At 38.7% G+C, this 17,927-nt stretch overlaps 2 protein-coding genes across 2 annotated transcripts in view; one reads left to right on the forward strand and one right to left on the reverse strand.

The window, feature by feature from the left end:
• Positions 1-1,287: 1,287 nt before the first annotated feature.
• LOC136421649 (gastric triacylglycerol lipase-like) lies at positions 1,288-10,651 on the reverse strand. Its single transcript, XM_066409117.1, has 8 exons — positions 10,516-10,651; positions 7,566-7,882; positions 6,217-6,367; positions 5,614-5,706; positions 3,994-4,146; positions 2,847-2,918; positions 2,367-2,438; positions 1,288-1,668 (listed from the first exon to the last, which is right to left on the reverse strand). Exons 1-8 carry the CDS (start codon positions 10,645-10,647, stop codon positions 1,384-1,386), a joined length of 1,275 nt encoding a protein of 424 aa, XP_066265214.1. The 5' UTR covers positions 10,648-10,651; the 3' UTR covers positions 1,288-1,383.
• A 504-nt stretch (positions 10,652-11,155) lies between these two features.
• LOC136422309 (AT-rich interactive domain-containing protein 2-like) overlaps positions 11,156-17,927 on the forward strand; it is a 33,568-nt gene continuing 26,796 nt past the window's right edge. Inside the window, exons 1-3 of the mRNA XM_066409990.1 lie at positions 11,156-11,677; positions 11,793-11,886; positions 12,450-12,547. Of these exons, the coding sequence (XP_066266087.1) occupies positions 11,586-11,677; positions 11,793-11,886; positions 12,450-12,547 (284 nt within the window). The 5' untranslated portion in view covers positions 11,156-11,585. The remainder of the gene's footprint in view (positions 11,678-11,792; positions 11,887-12,449; positions 12,548-17,927) is intronic.

Raw genomic sequence — 17,927 nt, forward strand, 5'->3', positions numbered from 1 at the left:
TTAAGCTATGGCTTAATTTTTTCCCTTGCTCAACAGTGAAACTACAGAGGACAGTAGCCAGGCTAGGAAATTCATACACAATACAAATACTTTGTGTAACATTCCTGAGTTGTATTCTTCTAATGAATACTTACAGAGAAACAAAACTGTCTACATTTATGAATTTACGGATTTTTTTTTCAATTCTAGCAAAAAAATTAATCATGAAAACAGAAGGCTGGGGTTAAAACTTGCACCTGATCCTGTTCACTCCCTGAAATTGTGTGCACCGAAGTACAAACTTTCCTCTGAGATTCTGTTTTCCTGTTGATTTTCCAATCTAGCATTTTTTTAAAAATTCCGTTAACCAAGAAATTAAAATGGTGTGACCTAATAACTGAAAGAAGGCTTACTAGTATCTTAGATGTGGCTTTCTGATACAACACTCAATTGTATACATTCACTACCATGTTGTCATATATTCTTCTGCTAAAATTGTACAACAAATATAAGCATCTACATAATGTTAAATCACAATAGATGTCAGTTGAAAGCCTCACATGATCTGACTTCTAAATATATAAGTCCATTTCTTAACTTCAATAAGTTTCTTTTTTTTTATAACTTGAAAAGCACTCAAATTCACTTAAAAAGCTAATTTTGTTTTCTACAATTATTTTCTTCCATGTTGACAGACACAAAGTATGGTATGTATCCAAACAGTAGGGAAGAGAAGTGACAATAATATGGTTTAAAGATAGGATATTAACCACTTAATTACTGTAAATGCAGACATGTTCGTGGTAGTTTTATGTTGGCGTTTTTTGCGATGAATTCTTTACCACAAACTTAAAACCGCATCAAAACGCTGTTCCATTGTGTGACTGTAGTACATGTGTAACTCAAACTCAAAACCACCAACAACACTCGATTTTCACCCTACAGAGAAATTAAATCCCTGTGAACATTTTTGCATTTACAGTAATACACAAAAACATACCATCAGCTCCATATACAAATAGCAGCACATGCAGGAAGACAGCCAAACCAACATATACAACAAAAGTAACTTCTTTTACAAGTGGTTTTACATATATACAAGACTTGACATTTCACATTTCACAAAATACAGGTAACATGTAATTCTAGAGGACAGTGAACATTGAATTGTGCATGCTTTAGCAATTGCATAATGTAGACTTTTAACATTTTTGTACCGTTTCTATGGCAACTTTGTATACATGTTATGGCAGGACTCTAAAACAGTACAAAAATACTCTATTTTCTATAAACATATCATTTTACTCCTGAAACAACAAAGACATAACATTGACGTCTAAAATCTGCAGACAAATCGATAAATAAATCTCTTAAAATATCACATAAAGAGTTTCTTTTCAACAATCAATGTTCGATAACCACCGGTCCGGGCTGAAATGCGTCGCGGTAAAACGACACCAGTTCCGCTTTACGAATGATCTGTATAATCTTGTCGTATTGTTTGGTGGCGTCCTTTCCCCAAATGAAGTCCATGTGGTCGAAGTTTTTGATCTCGGTGTTGTAGACGACGTTCTTGAGCCGCGGTATCGCTGCCTGGACGTCCGTAGGGTCGGCTAGCCAATCGTTTCCGCCCCAGAATAGAGCGACGGGCGTGGTCATGTTCTCTATGTGATAGACCGGGGCAGTTGGCTGTAAGGGACAGAGAGGAGTGTTAGAAAATAGAAGTTTTTTTTTCATCTTGGAAACAATGGGTTTGGAAAATTTCTTACCTTTTGTCACAAAGAGGGACTAACAAATCAAGGAAAATGGTGGGGTCATGTGGCGTTTTTGGCCCCAAACACAGCGGTCCCGGGTTCAAATTCTCTGGCGCCACCAATGTTGTGCCCTTGGGAAAAGGTACTTAACACAACTTTCCTCACTCCACCCAAGTGTAAAAACATGTATATTATGGGCGGATCACGACACCAGCAATAGCTGCCTGTGTCCAACATGTATTTCAATGTTGCAATCCCAATAAAATCAAATCAAATAAAAAAATATCAATCGTGAAAAATCTGAAAATCTCATCATCATCATCATTGTTCCTCCTCTTTACAAGGTGCAGTAAGTAAAGTTTATTCTCAGAACTGCTTGTCATTCATTGCTGAGAGAAGTTCATGTCCTTCTAAGTAAGTTGATGTTTCTATGAGTTTCTTTAGTGTTGGCATGATTTGACAACCAATTCGAGAACCTATAAACCTATAAAATATCTAAAAATGAATTTCTTAGGAAAGTTAACACAAAAAATGGCAGTTGCTAGTTTGCTACCAAGAAACAAACAAAAAATCTGAATTTTGGGGATAACCAGGACAAATTTGAAAGTTTTAGCTTTACTATTTTCCACTCACTTGATTGTAATGCTGCTTGTTCTGATCTGGGTCTTCGTAGTCATATGCCTGGAACTTGTTGGAGTTCACCATCTATATAGAAGGGGTAAAGTGAGCATTAAAATTATACAGAATAAAATATGAATAAAAGTCCATTGGGTCTATACTTTGATGGTTGACTGTCTCCTTAAAAACAATAACCTTTCCAAACAGTGAGAAACTAAGTTGAAAACAAATTTTAAAACATGTATATCATTTTATGACAAGGTAAAAGCACAATACTGTAAGCTCATTTAGTTTTTGCAGTGGTTTTATTTTGCAATTGGAAGGAAAATGAGGTTTTCGATATGTTTCAAACCCGTGGTTGAAACAAGTCTGTATACTTAGTAGTACAGTAGTGATAAGTTGGAAATGCATACTTACATTAGACTACAGGTCACCACGAATATAAAACCACCAGAAAAGTTTGAAGATTTACCGTACATTTCACATTGTACCTACCTGTGCAAAGTGAATCATATTCTTTGTAGAAGTTCCGGCAGGTGTGTGAGACAAGTACACTGGAAGTCGTGTCTGTAAGAAAAAATAACATTTGAACATCAGATAAGCTTCATGCTATCAGTATCACAGGATCAGCGATCATCCATTGCAAATTGAAGTTGGTAGGTACAACCAGACTCCACCAAATGACAGAATGTGTACTTTCTGTGACAATGATTGTATAGAAGATGAAATACATTTTATCTTAGAATGCTCACTATACACAGACATGCGCAGACCCCTTGTAAGTCCCATACAACTAGACAAAAACATATACGCATCTTAAAAATAACGAGTTATTCATATGTATCATGTCATCTAAAAACGATGATATAACTGGAAAACTATGTGAATTTGTGTACAAATGTTTCAAGAAGAGAGAAGAGACTCTCTAGATTTAGATGGAATATATCACAATGTTCCTTTTCTTTTACTTTATGTGACCTAATGCATTTAGCCCATGCTGGGCATGAATATGCAATAAAGTTCATTGTCATTGTCATATCAGAAATACATAACATTCTGTAACACTCTGTTTGAGGGTTTGGAGACAAGACTACTATATTTTTAGAGCACCTTTTTAGTTTTGTTTCAACGTTCTTTCCACTTAGTTGACAATTCACAACCTACTAAGACAGGTTTAGTCTTTTTTTCAAAGGTCTTAAACCTTTGCCCAAAAGGTTTTCCATTTTGACAAATATCTATGGATATCAATACACTGGGCACAACAAAGCAACATCATTTGAAACCGTTACACAAGCATTTTCATGCCTTATACACATTTTACCTATGATAATTTGTAACATAAATGGGTGGCTAGTTGGTAAAATTGTAACAGTGGTTTAAGCGCCACTTACTGACCAGTCTAACTGGTCCAGACCTTTTAGCCTAATGGTAAGTGAGTTGGGTTTGTGCGCTGGTGGGCCTGGGTTCAATTCAAGGATGCCAGGGGACTGTTCTACTAGCCTCATGCGTTTCAAAATTATCATAAACCCAAACACTTGAGAGCCAGCAGAAAAAAATTAAAAGATGTGAGGGCTCCTTTGGAAATCAGTTACCTTGTAAACTGAAGGGACCACCATAAAGATCAATAAATAAATTAATGTACCTGGTTTAGTTGAACTGGATCGAAGCCCACCAGTAGGAAGAGCATGTTCTCACAGTACTTCTGTGTAGACTTGTCACAAAGGAACGATGCCAGCCAATCCAGCCACCAACTGTTGGGCAGGAACTCATCCACTCCAAAGATACGGAACATCGCCTAAGAGAAACAAATACAGAAATATCATGCTCCATTCACACATCTACTTAAACTACTTATGAAGGCCAATTTATATACTGTACAACACTATGCAAATACGAGACAATATTATACATTCCTGACGCAGCATACTGTTATCAACTTAATGTTCTAGACCATTAGCATACATACCATTAGATAGATTGTCTCTACTGTAATTCATAATCTAGATTAGTTCTTTAGATATCGCAGTGGCAGGGTGCACGTGTTTGGCCCCAGAACCCAGAGGTACCGGGTTCGCATCCGGGGTTCGCTGATTTGTCCCGTTGACTTTGTGCCCTTGGGAAAGGCACTTTACACGACTTTCCCCACTTTACTCGGGTGAAAATGAGTACCTAGCTTCGGTCGCTCCGATAGGACGTTAAATGAAGGTCCCGTGTTTGAGGAGAGCCACACCTCGAGTATGTTAAAGAACCCAACATACTTATCAAAAAGAGTAGGGGTCCTTCCCAGTTTGTGTGGATCATATAAATCTACCCGGATATGCAGCTTGTACTCTTCAGTACAAACCTGGTGTGTTACGCCTTGATGCGGTTTACCGGGTACGCAATACAAACAAACAAACAAACAAACACTGGACGACATAGTTCTCAATCTACACATAACCAGTACATAATCACTGGTAAAAGACAGGGCCAAGTTGTTAGACAGAGAGGACAAAAGAACTTGTTGGATTGACGAGACTGTATGGATAAAAATATCCACTCCAGTCATGATGACAGAAGACATAAACCTAGTCTCATTTGGAACTACATTCTTCACAATGCAGCAGCGACACCTAGTGGAACCAGTCAGTATTGCACTGACAGACGGTTCACCAAACATCAGCAGGTACTAGTAATTTCGTACTGGTTGTGTTTAAAGATTTATCCAGAAACAAATAGTTTCATCTTTCCTTTAAACTTAAAAATCCCACATGTAGATGTGATTACTGAAAATGGCGGTGTTCAAAGATGTGTAGTTCCAATAAAGCTAAACTCCTCTGAAAGGAAATTCGATGATGATGATGATGATGATGATAGGCATAATACAATGCTAAACTTTCTTCCAACACTAAGGTATTCACGGATCAAATTTTCGACGACCACTGCCGCCTTCTACAGGATCAATAAGAAGGCGACAGTGATCGTCGTAAATTCGATCCCTGAATACCTTAGTGTTGGAAGAAAGTTTAGCATTGTATTATGATTACTACCATCACAGATGAGCTTTCATTATGATGATAACCTTGCCATAAGTACTACAACTAAGGTTTACAATAATCTGCCCACATACCAAGTAATTATGTTTCCCTACCACTACCAGCAGTGGGAAGCAAATTTTCTGAAATTTTGTTCTTACAGACCTCATACTCAGTAAAGAAAAACAAATATCTGCTTACTAACTATCTTTTTGTCTAATATACATACAATAGCCTGTCATACTTACAGAGATGACGTCATCAAACTGTGCCAGGTACTTGATAGGACTGGTCATGTGTCCCACAGTCACCACTGGGGCAAGCGCAAAGAACGTCTTCACCTGTATACAGCAAAAGATAAAGGTAAAGCAGGTGATATACAACAACAACAACAACAACAACAACAACAACAAAAGTATTAGCAGCACAAACAAGTTGTTTTGTTTTCTCTAGAAACAAATATTGCATGTTTGGATTGGAAGTGAATGGAGCAACTAAGCTGGGAAGTTTTGCCCCTTTCACGGCATAGAGTTTCCAAGAATTCAGAGAGTATTCTAGGGGTTCTTGAGGAGAAATTACTGTCAGGCAGGTCACAGTTGAAGACTATGGTCACCTGCGACCTGTAGTAGCATCTCTGGTCGATGAAGGCATGACTAGGGCTGAAGGGCGTGGCACCCCTCTTTAGAAAAAACCCTAACAACATTCAATACTGACTACAAAAAACTTTGGTGAGAATTTTTCACATATCTTTTTTACATGACATGACCTCAGACGACCTTGCTTATTCCCTATAACCTTAAATGCAATCAATAAATCACAAAAATGAATATATTATCAATTTTTTTACAAACCTTTTTAGCAAACTCCAGGTCTTCTGACAGGTGTGCAAAGGCGATAGCTGTACCCTGGGAGTGACCCACGTAGTAGAGTGACCTCTGACCTGTCTTGTTCAGGGCAAAGTTCACCATGGCTGGCAGGTCAAACTTGGCCATCTCATCCCAGCTGGTAAGAAAAGGGAGAAAACTTTCTTTGAGACTCTTGCTTTCAAATGGCTCTTAGTTCTTAATCTTACAAGCATAAACAATGATGACAACAAGGAATCTTTGAAAATAACTTTGAGCCCCTGACAATGAAATAAACCGATACTGACTGTCCATCACAATTAACAGTTCAACCAATGGCAGCATAGCATTCAGTGGTCCGACCAATAAGGGAGTGGGTGCATGTCTGTCAAATACTTGCATTTCTATGCTTTTATTTTACATTCCTAACTTTTGACAGAGGTGGGCGGGGCTATGGAATAGGTCTATTGCATACTTTGTCAACCCCCTTTCCGTAAATATATTCTTCTTGGTTCAGACTTCACTTAAGATTGCAAGGCATTTTATAGTGTATTAATTGAAAAGCTGTCACAAATAGTTTCAGTTAGGGACGTCCTCTGGGATGGTATGTAAAGCCCCCTAGAGGTCCCAGGACAGCCACACCTTGGGCATGTCAAAAATCCCACCGGAAAGAGTGATATAATCAACAAGACCAAACTTTTCGTCCAACACTATAAGAGAAATTGGGACTCACCCCAAATTTTCGGTTGACTCCATCAACCCTGTTCACGGAATGACCCGGCTACTGCAACGTGACGTCAGCGACACGTGATCGCAGTAGCGGGTCATACGTGCCAGATAACTTGTGTCTCCCACCGTCTCTGTTCAAGGTAGGTCTGTGGGCTCTGATGTAGATTACCTCCTTGAACAGAGACGGTGGGAGACACAAATTATCTAGCACGTATGACCCGCTACTGCGATCACGTGTCACTGACGTCACGTTGCAGTAGCCGGGTCATTCCGTGAACAGGGTTGATGGAGTCAACCGAAAATTTGGGGTAAGTCCCAATTTCTCTTATAGTGTTGGACCTTGGACGAAATGTTTAGTCTTATTGATAATGAATTCTACCAACACAAATGAACTTTCATGCTAAGGGAAAGAGTGATAGTCGGGATCGGTCTACTACTAACTTTACAAAACTGGCGTGTTATGCCTATAGGCAGCCAACAAGTTGTGAAACAAACAGACAAATTTAAAAAACAAATAAACATACATATGTATTTCACTTCAGTATATCCTATTGGGTTGCAAATCTTGATTTTAAAAAAGAGAAAAGTTACTTATTTGTAAAGGAAGGACAGGATATTTCAAAAGTTACCTGAAGTCCCAGAATTCATCATCATCAGGCGTGTACTTGACGTGCTTTCGTGAATATGTGTTTCCACGCATGTTCCCCAACCACACGTCAAACCCGGCATCCGCCAGGATGAATGCAAGACTCTCATTGGCCAGATTCAAGATCCAATCGGTAGAGGCCGACAGCAGGCCGTGTTGTAGAAAAACAACAGGGCGTTGGTCTTTGCGTGCAGTAGCGTTACGGCCGTACGGGATACGCTGCACTCCCAGCAAAAAGCCGTCATCTGTTTTCACTGTGTAGTCTTCACATGGATATCCTTTACTCGTTATCAACTGAGTCTGGATAAAAATAAAATGTGGAAAAAAATCATGATTTAGATATGAATGTTCAAGTATGTAGATTAATGACACATCTTTTGAGAATAAAAGAGTTCTTTTAATATGATTTTCAAGCTTGTGGCTATTCTGGCCAGATTGCTTTACTTGTTGAGCAAGACCTGTGAGAATTAAAAATAAACTAGAAAGGCAACATTTGCGAGCAAATACAGCATGTTTAGCCATACTCCTCGCCATGCAAAAAATGGACTCTCCCCAAATAACAATGGACCATTCTAAAATACTTGCACTAAAAAAATGAATCACCCCAGTCCAAAACTGAGTCTTCCAGTAGCACCTCAACACAATATGGACCAGTCCACAACCATATCCACTAATTGATTAACACTTCTGCTAAAGAATGGACTTTTTCATAATCATTCCAGCTCAAAATTGAAAGAAATAATTAAAGAATCCTCCCCTTGCAAGAATGGGATATTCCGTGCCATTTCCATGTAAACCAGTCGAAAAATATCCGCTGAAAATTACACTCTTGCACATAATCAACCCAGTTCAAAATTGAATTAAAAAAGATCAGCCCCAGGGAAGAATGAAGTTTTCCATAGTATACATATGAAGATTTGACAGGAGACGAAGGAAATGACCAAAAACAACATATTTGGGTCAATTCAAAGTCACCGAGAGGGTTGTAATATAATATTTGTAATATGTTTGAACTATTTTGATTAAAAGAATGTCTAAGTCACAACAGTTCTAAAGTGTTCAAACAATTAGAATTGAAACTTATAACATGTTTGAACTCATTTCACATACGTTGGAAACATTTCGAACGTAACTACACAAAAATCTCTTTATTTAGAACAGTTTCAAACCATCTATCCAAATGTTTCAATGTTCGAACAATTTGTAACAAAAGATTTTCACAATTGCCCTCATAAACGAAGGTGCTAAGTCCTCCTGTGTGTTTCTGCCTATTTTCGGTGGCCGCGCTAGACCACCAGCGGATTTGTTTTGACGGAGCGTCACCCGCGCGCGACGATGTACACTGTTCGGCACCGCTAATATCCGGCATTTTCCCGCTCCAAAACACTCCACAAGACCCACGTTTTTAGTGTTTTGCCTCTTGTGCAACACGATTCGATTTGCATTACTAACGGGACGAAAATGATAGAAAAAATTCACCCCGTCCCGGCGTCCGTCCCAAAAACATGAACGACATGAAAATATATTTTCTTACAGATTCAATCACAAAAATCAACAGCATGGGATTCCAAATTTTCGCAACGGCCGACCATTTAGCATGGTTGAACTTCCTTCCAAGGCGTGCGATAGATAAACATTCCCGGCACATAATAGTCACTAGTACCAGACTAACGCAAGCTCATGATGATAATAGGGAGAAAGTTTGTCAGTGAAGTTTGGCCACCAGAGGGTACATTCATTTAACGTTACAAGCTAGCGCAAAGGGGCGAATCATTGACCTTACCGGGGACTGACTCTACTGGCCTAATCATTCCTTTTTTGCCGAATTCTACGATCCATACGCCCGTACGTAGGACATGTAGGAAGGCACCGCCTACCACCCGCCTTTGATCATGTATGAAGTCGGCGGCAGAGAGAGATCATCAATCAATTTTGACAGGAGTGTCGCGCCAGTCTGAGGAGAAACGATCTCCCGTGTTGTGTTGAAGAATTTGGAGTTTGAAAATATCTGGAATAACTAATGCTAGAATAAACATTCACAAAATCATTGATTTAACTTGTTTTTTGTTATAAAATTTCCTAAACTGCAATTTAACCACTGAGTTTAAGGGAACATGGTGTTTTCCCGATAATCACGTTAAATGTTTATGTCCGGTCTTTCCTCCTCGTAAGCAAACTTCAAGCTTGGCCAGGTGCAAGGCACTCGGGGTCAATGACCTGTAGGTCATATGTAGTATTGAAAGTGACAGAAGTGGCAAATATTGTCAAGAAAGCCCAAAATAAATCGTTTTGAATATATGTATGCCAAAAATGGGAATGTAGTCCTTTAAATATTTGTTCAAGCCACATATACAGCATATTTCAGGTCATTCGGTTGAAATACAAGGGCGCAGGAGGCCAAGATATGCTAAAAATAGCCTAAAAACCTCAATAAAATCACTTTCAAGGTCAATATCAAAAAAAGGAAAAGAACGTACATTGGTTTTTGCCTACATTACCTCTGTACCAAATTTCAGGTCATTTGGTCAAAAAATGACAGAGATGAATCGATTTGAAGATTTGACAGGAGAAGAAACATGAGAGAAAACAATATGTTGAGCCATACTTATGGCTAAACATAATCATGCTTTTCAAAATCCTGTACAGTTTTGATTTTAAACAAAAAATTGCTTGACATCAGCTGATTGACACGTATTAAATCATAATAAATGGAACATTATCTAATCAACAACCTGGCATTTTGAATGTACACTGCTTACAAGGTGCTGCTGTTATAACTTACTTGCAGACTTTTTTCCGGACAACTATATCCTACCCACAGCAACGTATCCTATACGCCACTTGTCTGTTACGCAAAGTGTATAAACACAAACACAAACATGCGAATGTCCTTGTCAAATACAACCGAACTAAAAGATGACATGCAGCCTTACCGCGTTCATATGAACCTCCGGGTCCTCCCCTAACGTCCACAGTCTTCTGAACGGCAGAGAAAAGCATGACACCGTCAAAATCAGGGAAAATACAACAAGAACATGCAAAAAATCGTCCGCAATCCGCGCCATTTTGTCACCTTGTGACCAGTCACGTGAAGATGCGGCATCATGGTAGAAACCATTATTATTTTGGGGAAACATCCTAAAACAATTAATAATTTACGCAGAAAAGCTTCAACGAAAACTAACAAAAATAAATATCAATATAAAATTAAGTTGTACAAAATAGTATATATGGAATATCTGCATAATATAGTGTTTCGTATTTTTTTATTGTGTATTGTATTTAGCTGTGAGTAGTTTATTACATTTGTACACCCCTATACGAAATACATAGGAAAATCCCACATCTCGTCCATCTAAACTCTCGCGAGACTACATGAAACATCGATTTTTAACGATTTTAGCGAATTCTTTGCCAGTAATTAGTATTCAGAAATACATGAATTTATTTCCTTTGTTTCTCTGAACCCACTTTCACTTTTATTTCACTTTCACACTTTTACAATAACTAGATAAAACAGTAGAAACCTCTGTATTAGAGGGGGTGTTGGATACCCGGGCTATTGGGTACCCCTCTAGAGACCAATGCAATTTTCGGCATGTTCATTATTTTTTGTTGCGATTTTCATCTGAGTCGTCCCGTCCGTTCACCGCTATTGATTCTCCTCAAATTATCCGCATCTAGAAAGTCGCACCGTTCGACCAAAGTCGACATCCCGACGTACCCGAAATGTCCCGTCGATGGACGATTTTTGCCTGAAATGTGAATTTTCCGGGCCTCGGAAAAGCGGGGTTTTGTGGATGATATTTCGGAGAGGAGTCAGTGTACAGTGTTTTTGGCTTGACCGGGAATCGAGAGGGAGGATTTTTTGTGTTTCCCCGTGCACTGGGGTGGATGAATGAGCCGCGGGAGGGGTGGAAACTCGAGCTAACCAACCCAGGAACTCGTGTACACCGCAGTGGATGACCTAGCGGCCTCCAAGTCGGGAAAAACCGCCGGGAAAATGGACCGTTCGCCCGGCAAAGACCCGGGAAGGGAGCGCCGACAGAAGCAGGCGTTTCTCAAGGATTTGAAAGATTTTCACGCTGCCAAAGGGTGAGTGTTTGTGGTTCCTCCTTGTACTTTCCCTACAAAATTATCGCTTTGGATGCTCCCTGAAGTTCACGGACACTTCACCAACTTTGATTTACCTCTTTCTTTTGTTCTCCAGGCACAAAATCTCCCGGTTTCCCTACGTTGGCGGGAGAGAGTTAGACCTACACCATCTTTACAACAAAGTCACCTCACTGGGAGGATTTCAAAAGGTCAGTTCTCAAAAAATAAATCCAAGACTTTATGTTTTCCTGGGCGATTTTTGGACCCACCTGACAACTTTTTTCTAGCGGGTCAAGTTCATCGACTCTTGAGCCACCGCTGGGGTCGTTTGGTGGTCGATTTTTAGCCCTAGAAGGCGGATTATTGGGTGGTTTTTGTGCGGGTGTGTTGTGTGTATGTTCTGGAGGGAAAATTAATTTTTGGTGGGAGGGATTTTTTGGTTTTAGAGACAAAGCGCCTTGCACCTTGCGTTACTAACAATGCCTCCTACGCTTGTAAACAAGAAAAGATCTTTGTATACACGAAATCATACAGTCTTCCCTTACATTAGGAGCTAAAATTATTTGAATATTTGTCATAAATAGTCTAGAAATGTGGTTTTTTATAGGGCGGCATGGCAGGGCTATTGTGTTAGGAAATCGCAGTGTCTTGTCACTCAAAATAAAGCCACTTGAATTTTGCGCCACAACGTGGTCAGGCACACAACACATCTCTGACCTCTTTAAGATCTCTCACTCCCTCCTTCATCCTTCTCTTTCCTTCCCTCCTTCAGGTATCAGAGAAGGAGAGATGGGGGGAGCTGACAGAATATTTCAACTTCCCAAGAGGTTGCACCCATGCACCTTATGCACTAAAACAGCTGTATTTCAGGTAAGGATGCATTGTTTGATAAGACAGGTGTATGTGTACCCACAGGTAGACGTTACCTTAAGGTGTACCAATGTCTTAACTCTGTGTACTTAAGACATGGACGTGTGGCAACGAAGTGAGATTTGGAGGGAAAGTCGTGCATTTTACGACATCTCCTTTTATGGCGAGATTAAAAGCTCTTGTAGAATTTATGATTTATGCAACAGATTTGAACAAATATTAATGTGTGTTAGGAATAATATCAGGTTAGTGTTATGAATATCAATATCATATCACCTATTCCTTCTCCTGAAAATGGGGGGGTAGTCGATTGACCATGGCATTTTATAAATGCCATGCTCCATGTATAAGAGGGGTCATATGTGACAAATATGACTATTACGACTACGTACATACATATTGAGTCCATAGTGAGATATAATATTGATATGATTGTTACATTTATCTGTTACAACCCTGGGAATCTTAGTCAGGTGTATTGGTACGGTTGTACATTCGCGTAATTTATTGCAATGATGCTTTTTCGTTAGCTAGTAGTAATCTCTAAGCTAGTAGTAGGGCAATGTGGCTTCGCTAGGCTCACATATTTAGCCAAGCACACCGGGTCACCCCTACTCTTCTCGATAAGTGTGTTGGGTTCTTTTACATGCAGGGGTTTGACGCTTGAGGTTTATGCCTGAAGCTTCGGCTTTATGTCACCATCTGAAATGACCGCCTTGAGTAACACCCACGTTTACTGCGTATTGTAAATTTTCTAATTCCTCAGCTGATTTTGCAACTCTTCTGATAGTTCCAGACTTAAATGCATAGCGTGCCTAGTCCAGTGGTTAGCGATCTTGCCTCTCGAATTAGAAGCCCCGGGTTTGATCCCGGCTGTGTCGCTCACCCGACAATCACATGCACGCTACCGGAAAGGGTCGCAGTCCTTAGGATGGGAGGTTAAGCCTAGTCCACTGTTCATTGTGCTTGTCAAAAAGAGCTATGGGAATTTCCCTGGTACAATGAACCTGTAAATACTGTACATAGCGTCTGTCTTCTCTGTCACGACCAGTGGAAGATCAGCTCATCTGTTCATTGAGTTCATTTAAAACTGGTTCGAGATCACTTTTCTTTCCTTTCCTTGCACAAGAAAGACTTTACTAGTATTGTTCCATAGCTAAGTACATCAAGCTCAAAATTAATTTTTGGCGCTAGTTGCAGGTGCACCCAGATGTATGGTAAAAATATAGATGCATAGAAACATTTTGGGTTCACAACAAGGAATGAAACTTAGAATGTTGATCAGCAAAAGCTAATTACAAACCTTAAATGCCTCTCTTCGGAGCTTGACTCTAAAATTCTACAGCTAAAATCTCAAACTGGTAATTCATGATCAACAAAGGTTGTGTTATTTCTTCTGACGAATATGTTGTATACTAGTCTGAGACACTGTACTAGTATGTAACCGGCTACACAAATATCCAGGATCACCTACAGTTAAGAATTATGCTTGAAATTTGAGTGCATATGTGCCCTGTATTTTGACCAATGCACCTGTACATATGTTTACCATTTTAGGCGTGTGAAAGCATAGCACCTGATCTAGCAGTGTAAAGAATATGAAGATGTTTTGGCATTGATATTTTGTGATTGGACTAGGAGACAGTTGTTAAGTTGACCTTGCTTGTGGACTAGCCTACGTACATGTAAATTTATTATGATGACTTTAATACTATAGGGCGGAAGGGCTCGAAGTACTCTATGCATGTGTACTATTGTCCACCCAAAATTAGTTAAAGAAAATTAGATATTTTCGTAGGCTATAACTATAAGGTAGAGGTACTACTGTACATTCTCGAAATTTATCAGTATCAGAAAAAGAATGTATAACCTTTGTTATACTTTGATGTATTACCTGTTTAGAAGTTAGCTATAGTATAGAATTTCAGATTAAAGTTCCTAAGAGACTAGATGCAGCTAATGGTTTGTAAATACATTTTGCTTGACGTTCTACTTTACGTTGTGCACGCAAAATGTTTTGTGTACCAAAATTTTTAAGTTAGGTACACCAGTGCACCTATTCCCCAAAAGGAATTTTGAGCCCCGTACTATGTTCTATGTACAGGGCTCAAGCTTTATTTTTGGAAAAAGGTGCACTGGTGCACCCTACCCAAAATATTAGGTGCACAGAAAGAATTTTAGGTGCACCACATAAAATAAAGTTGAATGTCAGCAAAACATATTTAAATCTAAAGCTCTTGAGAACTTCAATCTGTCATCCTAATAAAGCTCTAGCTAATTTCAAACAAGTAGTACATCAGCTGAAGTACAACAAAAGGATATAGTGCTTTTTCTGACACTTACATATCAAGAATATTCTGTATACTAGTGCACAGTAGTACCTTTACCCTATTGGATACAAAAATATTTAGGTGCACTGGTGCACCCACAGTCAAGAATTAGGTGCTCAGCTCCAGTTTTGGGTGCACACAGGTGCACATGCACCCACTATTTCGAGCCCTGATGTTAGTCATGTATACCAGTCATCTGGCCATGATAATCTTCCATGGCACATGTAAGTTTAGGAGCCAGTGTTCTTGCTTGATGTCTGAATAGACTTGACCCAAGTAGATAGCATCTATTTTGATTTTTCCCAGCAGCTGCTGTGATGATTCAAGTTGTTCGCTTTGATAACACATTTGGATTCAACTCAAGTGCCGCTGCAAGGTTACTTCTTATCTAAACTTGGCCATGAGTATTCGTGAATGCTGAATTTTTTTTCTTCTTACTGATCGTTAAAGGAAACTCAAGCAATTTTAGGGCCCGAAAAATTGGATTTTGAAAGTCACTTTATTTAGTGACTTTCAAGATTTCTATACATGATTAGTTTAAACAAATTTTCCACCTTATTTATATACCAGAGTGCAGCTGGTGGCAAGTTATACATGTATAGCACCAGAGGACTGAGGTTCGAGCTATGGACAGAATTGTTACAGATAATGAGATTGCATTTTTCCTTCGAACTTCGAAGGGGATGCTTGGACTTATGTCCTGTGTGTGTTTGTGGGTGGGGGGGGGGGGGTAGCCTCTGCTGGTAAAACTTAATTAAGAACCCAACACAGATATTGAGAAATGCAGGAGTTACTCTAGTGCGCATAACTGAAGACGCAAGCCTTTGTCAACGCACATTGCATTATTATTACATTAACAATCAAACCTGACATGTGGAAAAGTGACCACCTCTAGATCAACTTAAGGACCACCTGGCCAATCTGACCACTCTGTCTTTGTTTGTAAATCTGATACTTTTTCTATAAGCATTAAAGGAATCCAGGGCATTTTATGAGGCTTGAAACTTGGATAAAGAAACTCTAATTTCTAGTCATTCCTACACATAGTAAGTTTCAATATTACATATCGACATTAAAGGAGCAAAGATACAATGTCGTTGTGTGGTGAGAACTGATAGAAAATCTAAGCCCTAATAGACTGATGCTGACTGTCCATCACAATTAGCGGTTCGACCAATGAGAGAGTGACTGCATGTCCGTCAAATATTTGCATTTTTATGTTTTAATTTTGCATTTCTACGTTTTGACGGAGGTGCATGGGGCTATGGTATCGGTCTATTTACACTAGGCGCATGAAACTAAAACAGCACCATGTAGCTTATTTTTGTGCCACTTTTGAGCACTTTTGATTAGAAATCCGCACACAAATGTGGTAAACAGTGGCATTAAATGTCAATTTCATGAAGATTACAGCAACTTGAATATTTCCGGTTTTCGTGCCTCATAAAATTCTCTGGGTGCCTTTAAGAATGTCTATAGTGACCACCTGTCCACATGTACTGGATTCTATTGGTCCTGAATGGTCCCCTAATATTACCCAGTAGCGAAAGGATCATGCAATGTAATACTTAAAGACTACTTCTAGTACTTTTTTACTCTCTTAGCTATATTAGCTTTAGCAATCTCTTGGATTTTGTGAAGTTTATTGTATATAACTAGCTACATACTTACGATAATATAAATCCTTCCAAGTTCCATGCCAATTAGTTTGAAAAGAAGTGCACGAGACATCAAAAGATGTCATCTTCTTGACATGTCCATAAAGGGGCTCCGAATTTGAAAAGACTCGAAGAATACTTTTGTCATTCAACTTGGTATGATAACCTACAATTGTAAACGTCAATATGTCCAATTCCATTTCAAAGTACATGTTTGTATGAAGAATAGATGAGAAGATATGGTGTGCATTTATATATAACATAGTTCCATTTTTGAATGTCAGTTTTCTTTCAGTTAAAGTGTATCTGGGTTGACATTTTGCCAGATGACTCATGAGGTTTTGAAGTTTTCGATTGATCTTACATAATAGAAACACCTGTTTTTGAAGCCTTTTCTAATGTTTTGTACTTGGTTCATATTGGAAATGACCATTTATTTAGTGGACTGTACTTTTTGGTAGAAACATCTATGGAAAAAAATATGTTTGAATCTTCAGGATCAAGAAAGGGGTAAAAATTTTAGAGAGGTTTCAAAAGAGATAATACAAATTTGTTGAAACAGAATATATTGCTAGTAATGTATTGTTAAACATACATCAAATATATCTTGCATAGACACACAAAGTATCTAGTATATTCTAGCATATCTTTTATCAAATATTTTTGCTTCCTGGGGTTAAAACTCTAATGTGTTATAGTATGTAATGTGTTATAGTGCAGTATATGTAATTGAGTAAGACAATTTGAAATGTCCAGTACTGAGCTTATATGTTTTCAATGGTTTATTTTGATAAGATGAATACTTATACCAAATTTATACTAGTTAATGGGTATATGTACATGACATAAAATCATTAAATGTCCTAATGTTGTCAATACCACAAAGCTTCTGCAAAATTTTAAGCATGTTCCTCGAAATGTGGGGAATTGAACAAAACTTGAGAGGACAGATCAAAATCTAAAGCTGAAAATGGACCTAACTCAAAACTAGATTTACTAAGATCTTGATAAACTTGTAGTTCGACACTATTGTCTGACTTGTCTGTACATAATTCTGACAAACAACTGGTAATATACTAACAGAAACGTTCAGAGTGACGTTAACTAATGATTAAACAGATATGGCCTTTGCAGGTAGCTTGGCTCAGTTGGCTATCTTCCAAATAATGTTCTTGCCATTGTGGTCTTTGACATCATTCGGGGGTGTAGTTCGAGAAGATAGAAATATTCTAAACATTGTTGAGGACAATTCCATTATGGTGGTCTTGGGGTTTAGAGTTGTTGAGTTAGAATCTGAAGGTTGGGGTTGAATCCTTGGAAGCTTCCGTGTTTTGCCCTTGGGAAAGGCACTCAACACCTATTTCCACACTCGACTCAGCTGTAAATAATAAT

Source organism: Branchiostoma lanceolatum, chromosome 16 (genome assembly GCF_035083965.1).
Source record: "Branchiostoma lanceolatum isolate klBraLanc5 chromosome 16, klBraLanc5.hap2, whole genome shotgun sequence".
Lineage (NCBI taxonomy): Eukaryota > Metazoa > Chordata > Leptocardii > Amphioxiformes > Branchiostomatidae > Branchiostoma > Branchiostoma lanceolatum.

What these genes read in the sequence shown, in the direction of transcription:
- LOC136421649 (XM_066409117.1), bottom strand. Translation starts at nt 10,647, where the DNA reads ATGGCGCGGATTGCGGACGATTTTTTGCATGTTCTTGTTGTATTTTCC. An exon ending in CGGAGGTTCATATGAACGCG is followed by an intron (nt 7,883 to 10,515) that starts GTAAGGCTGCAT and finishes ATTTTTATCCAG; the next exon opens with ACTCAGTTGATAACGAGTAA. An exon ending in ATCCAGTTCAACTAAACCAG is followed by an intron (nt 2,919 to 3,993) that starts GTACATTAATTT and finishes TTTTTCTTACAG; the next exon opens with ACACGACTTCCAGTGTACTT.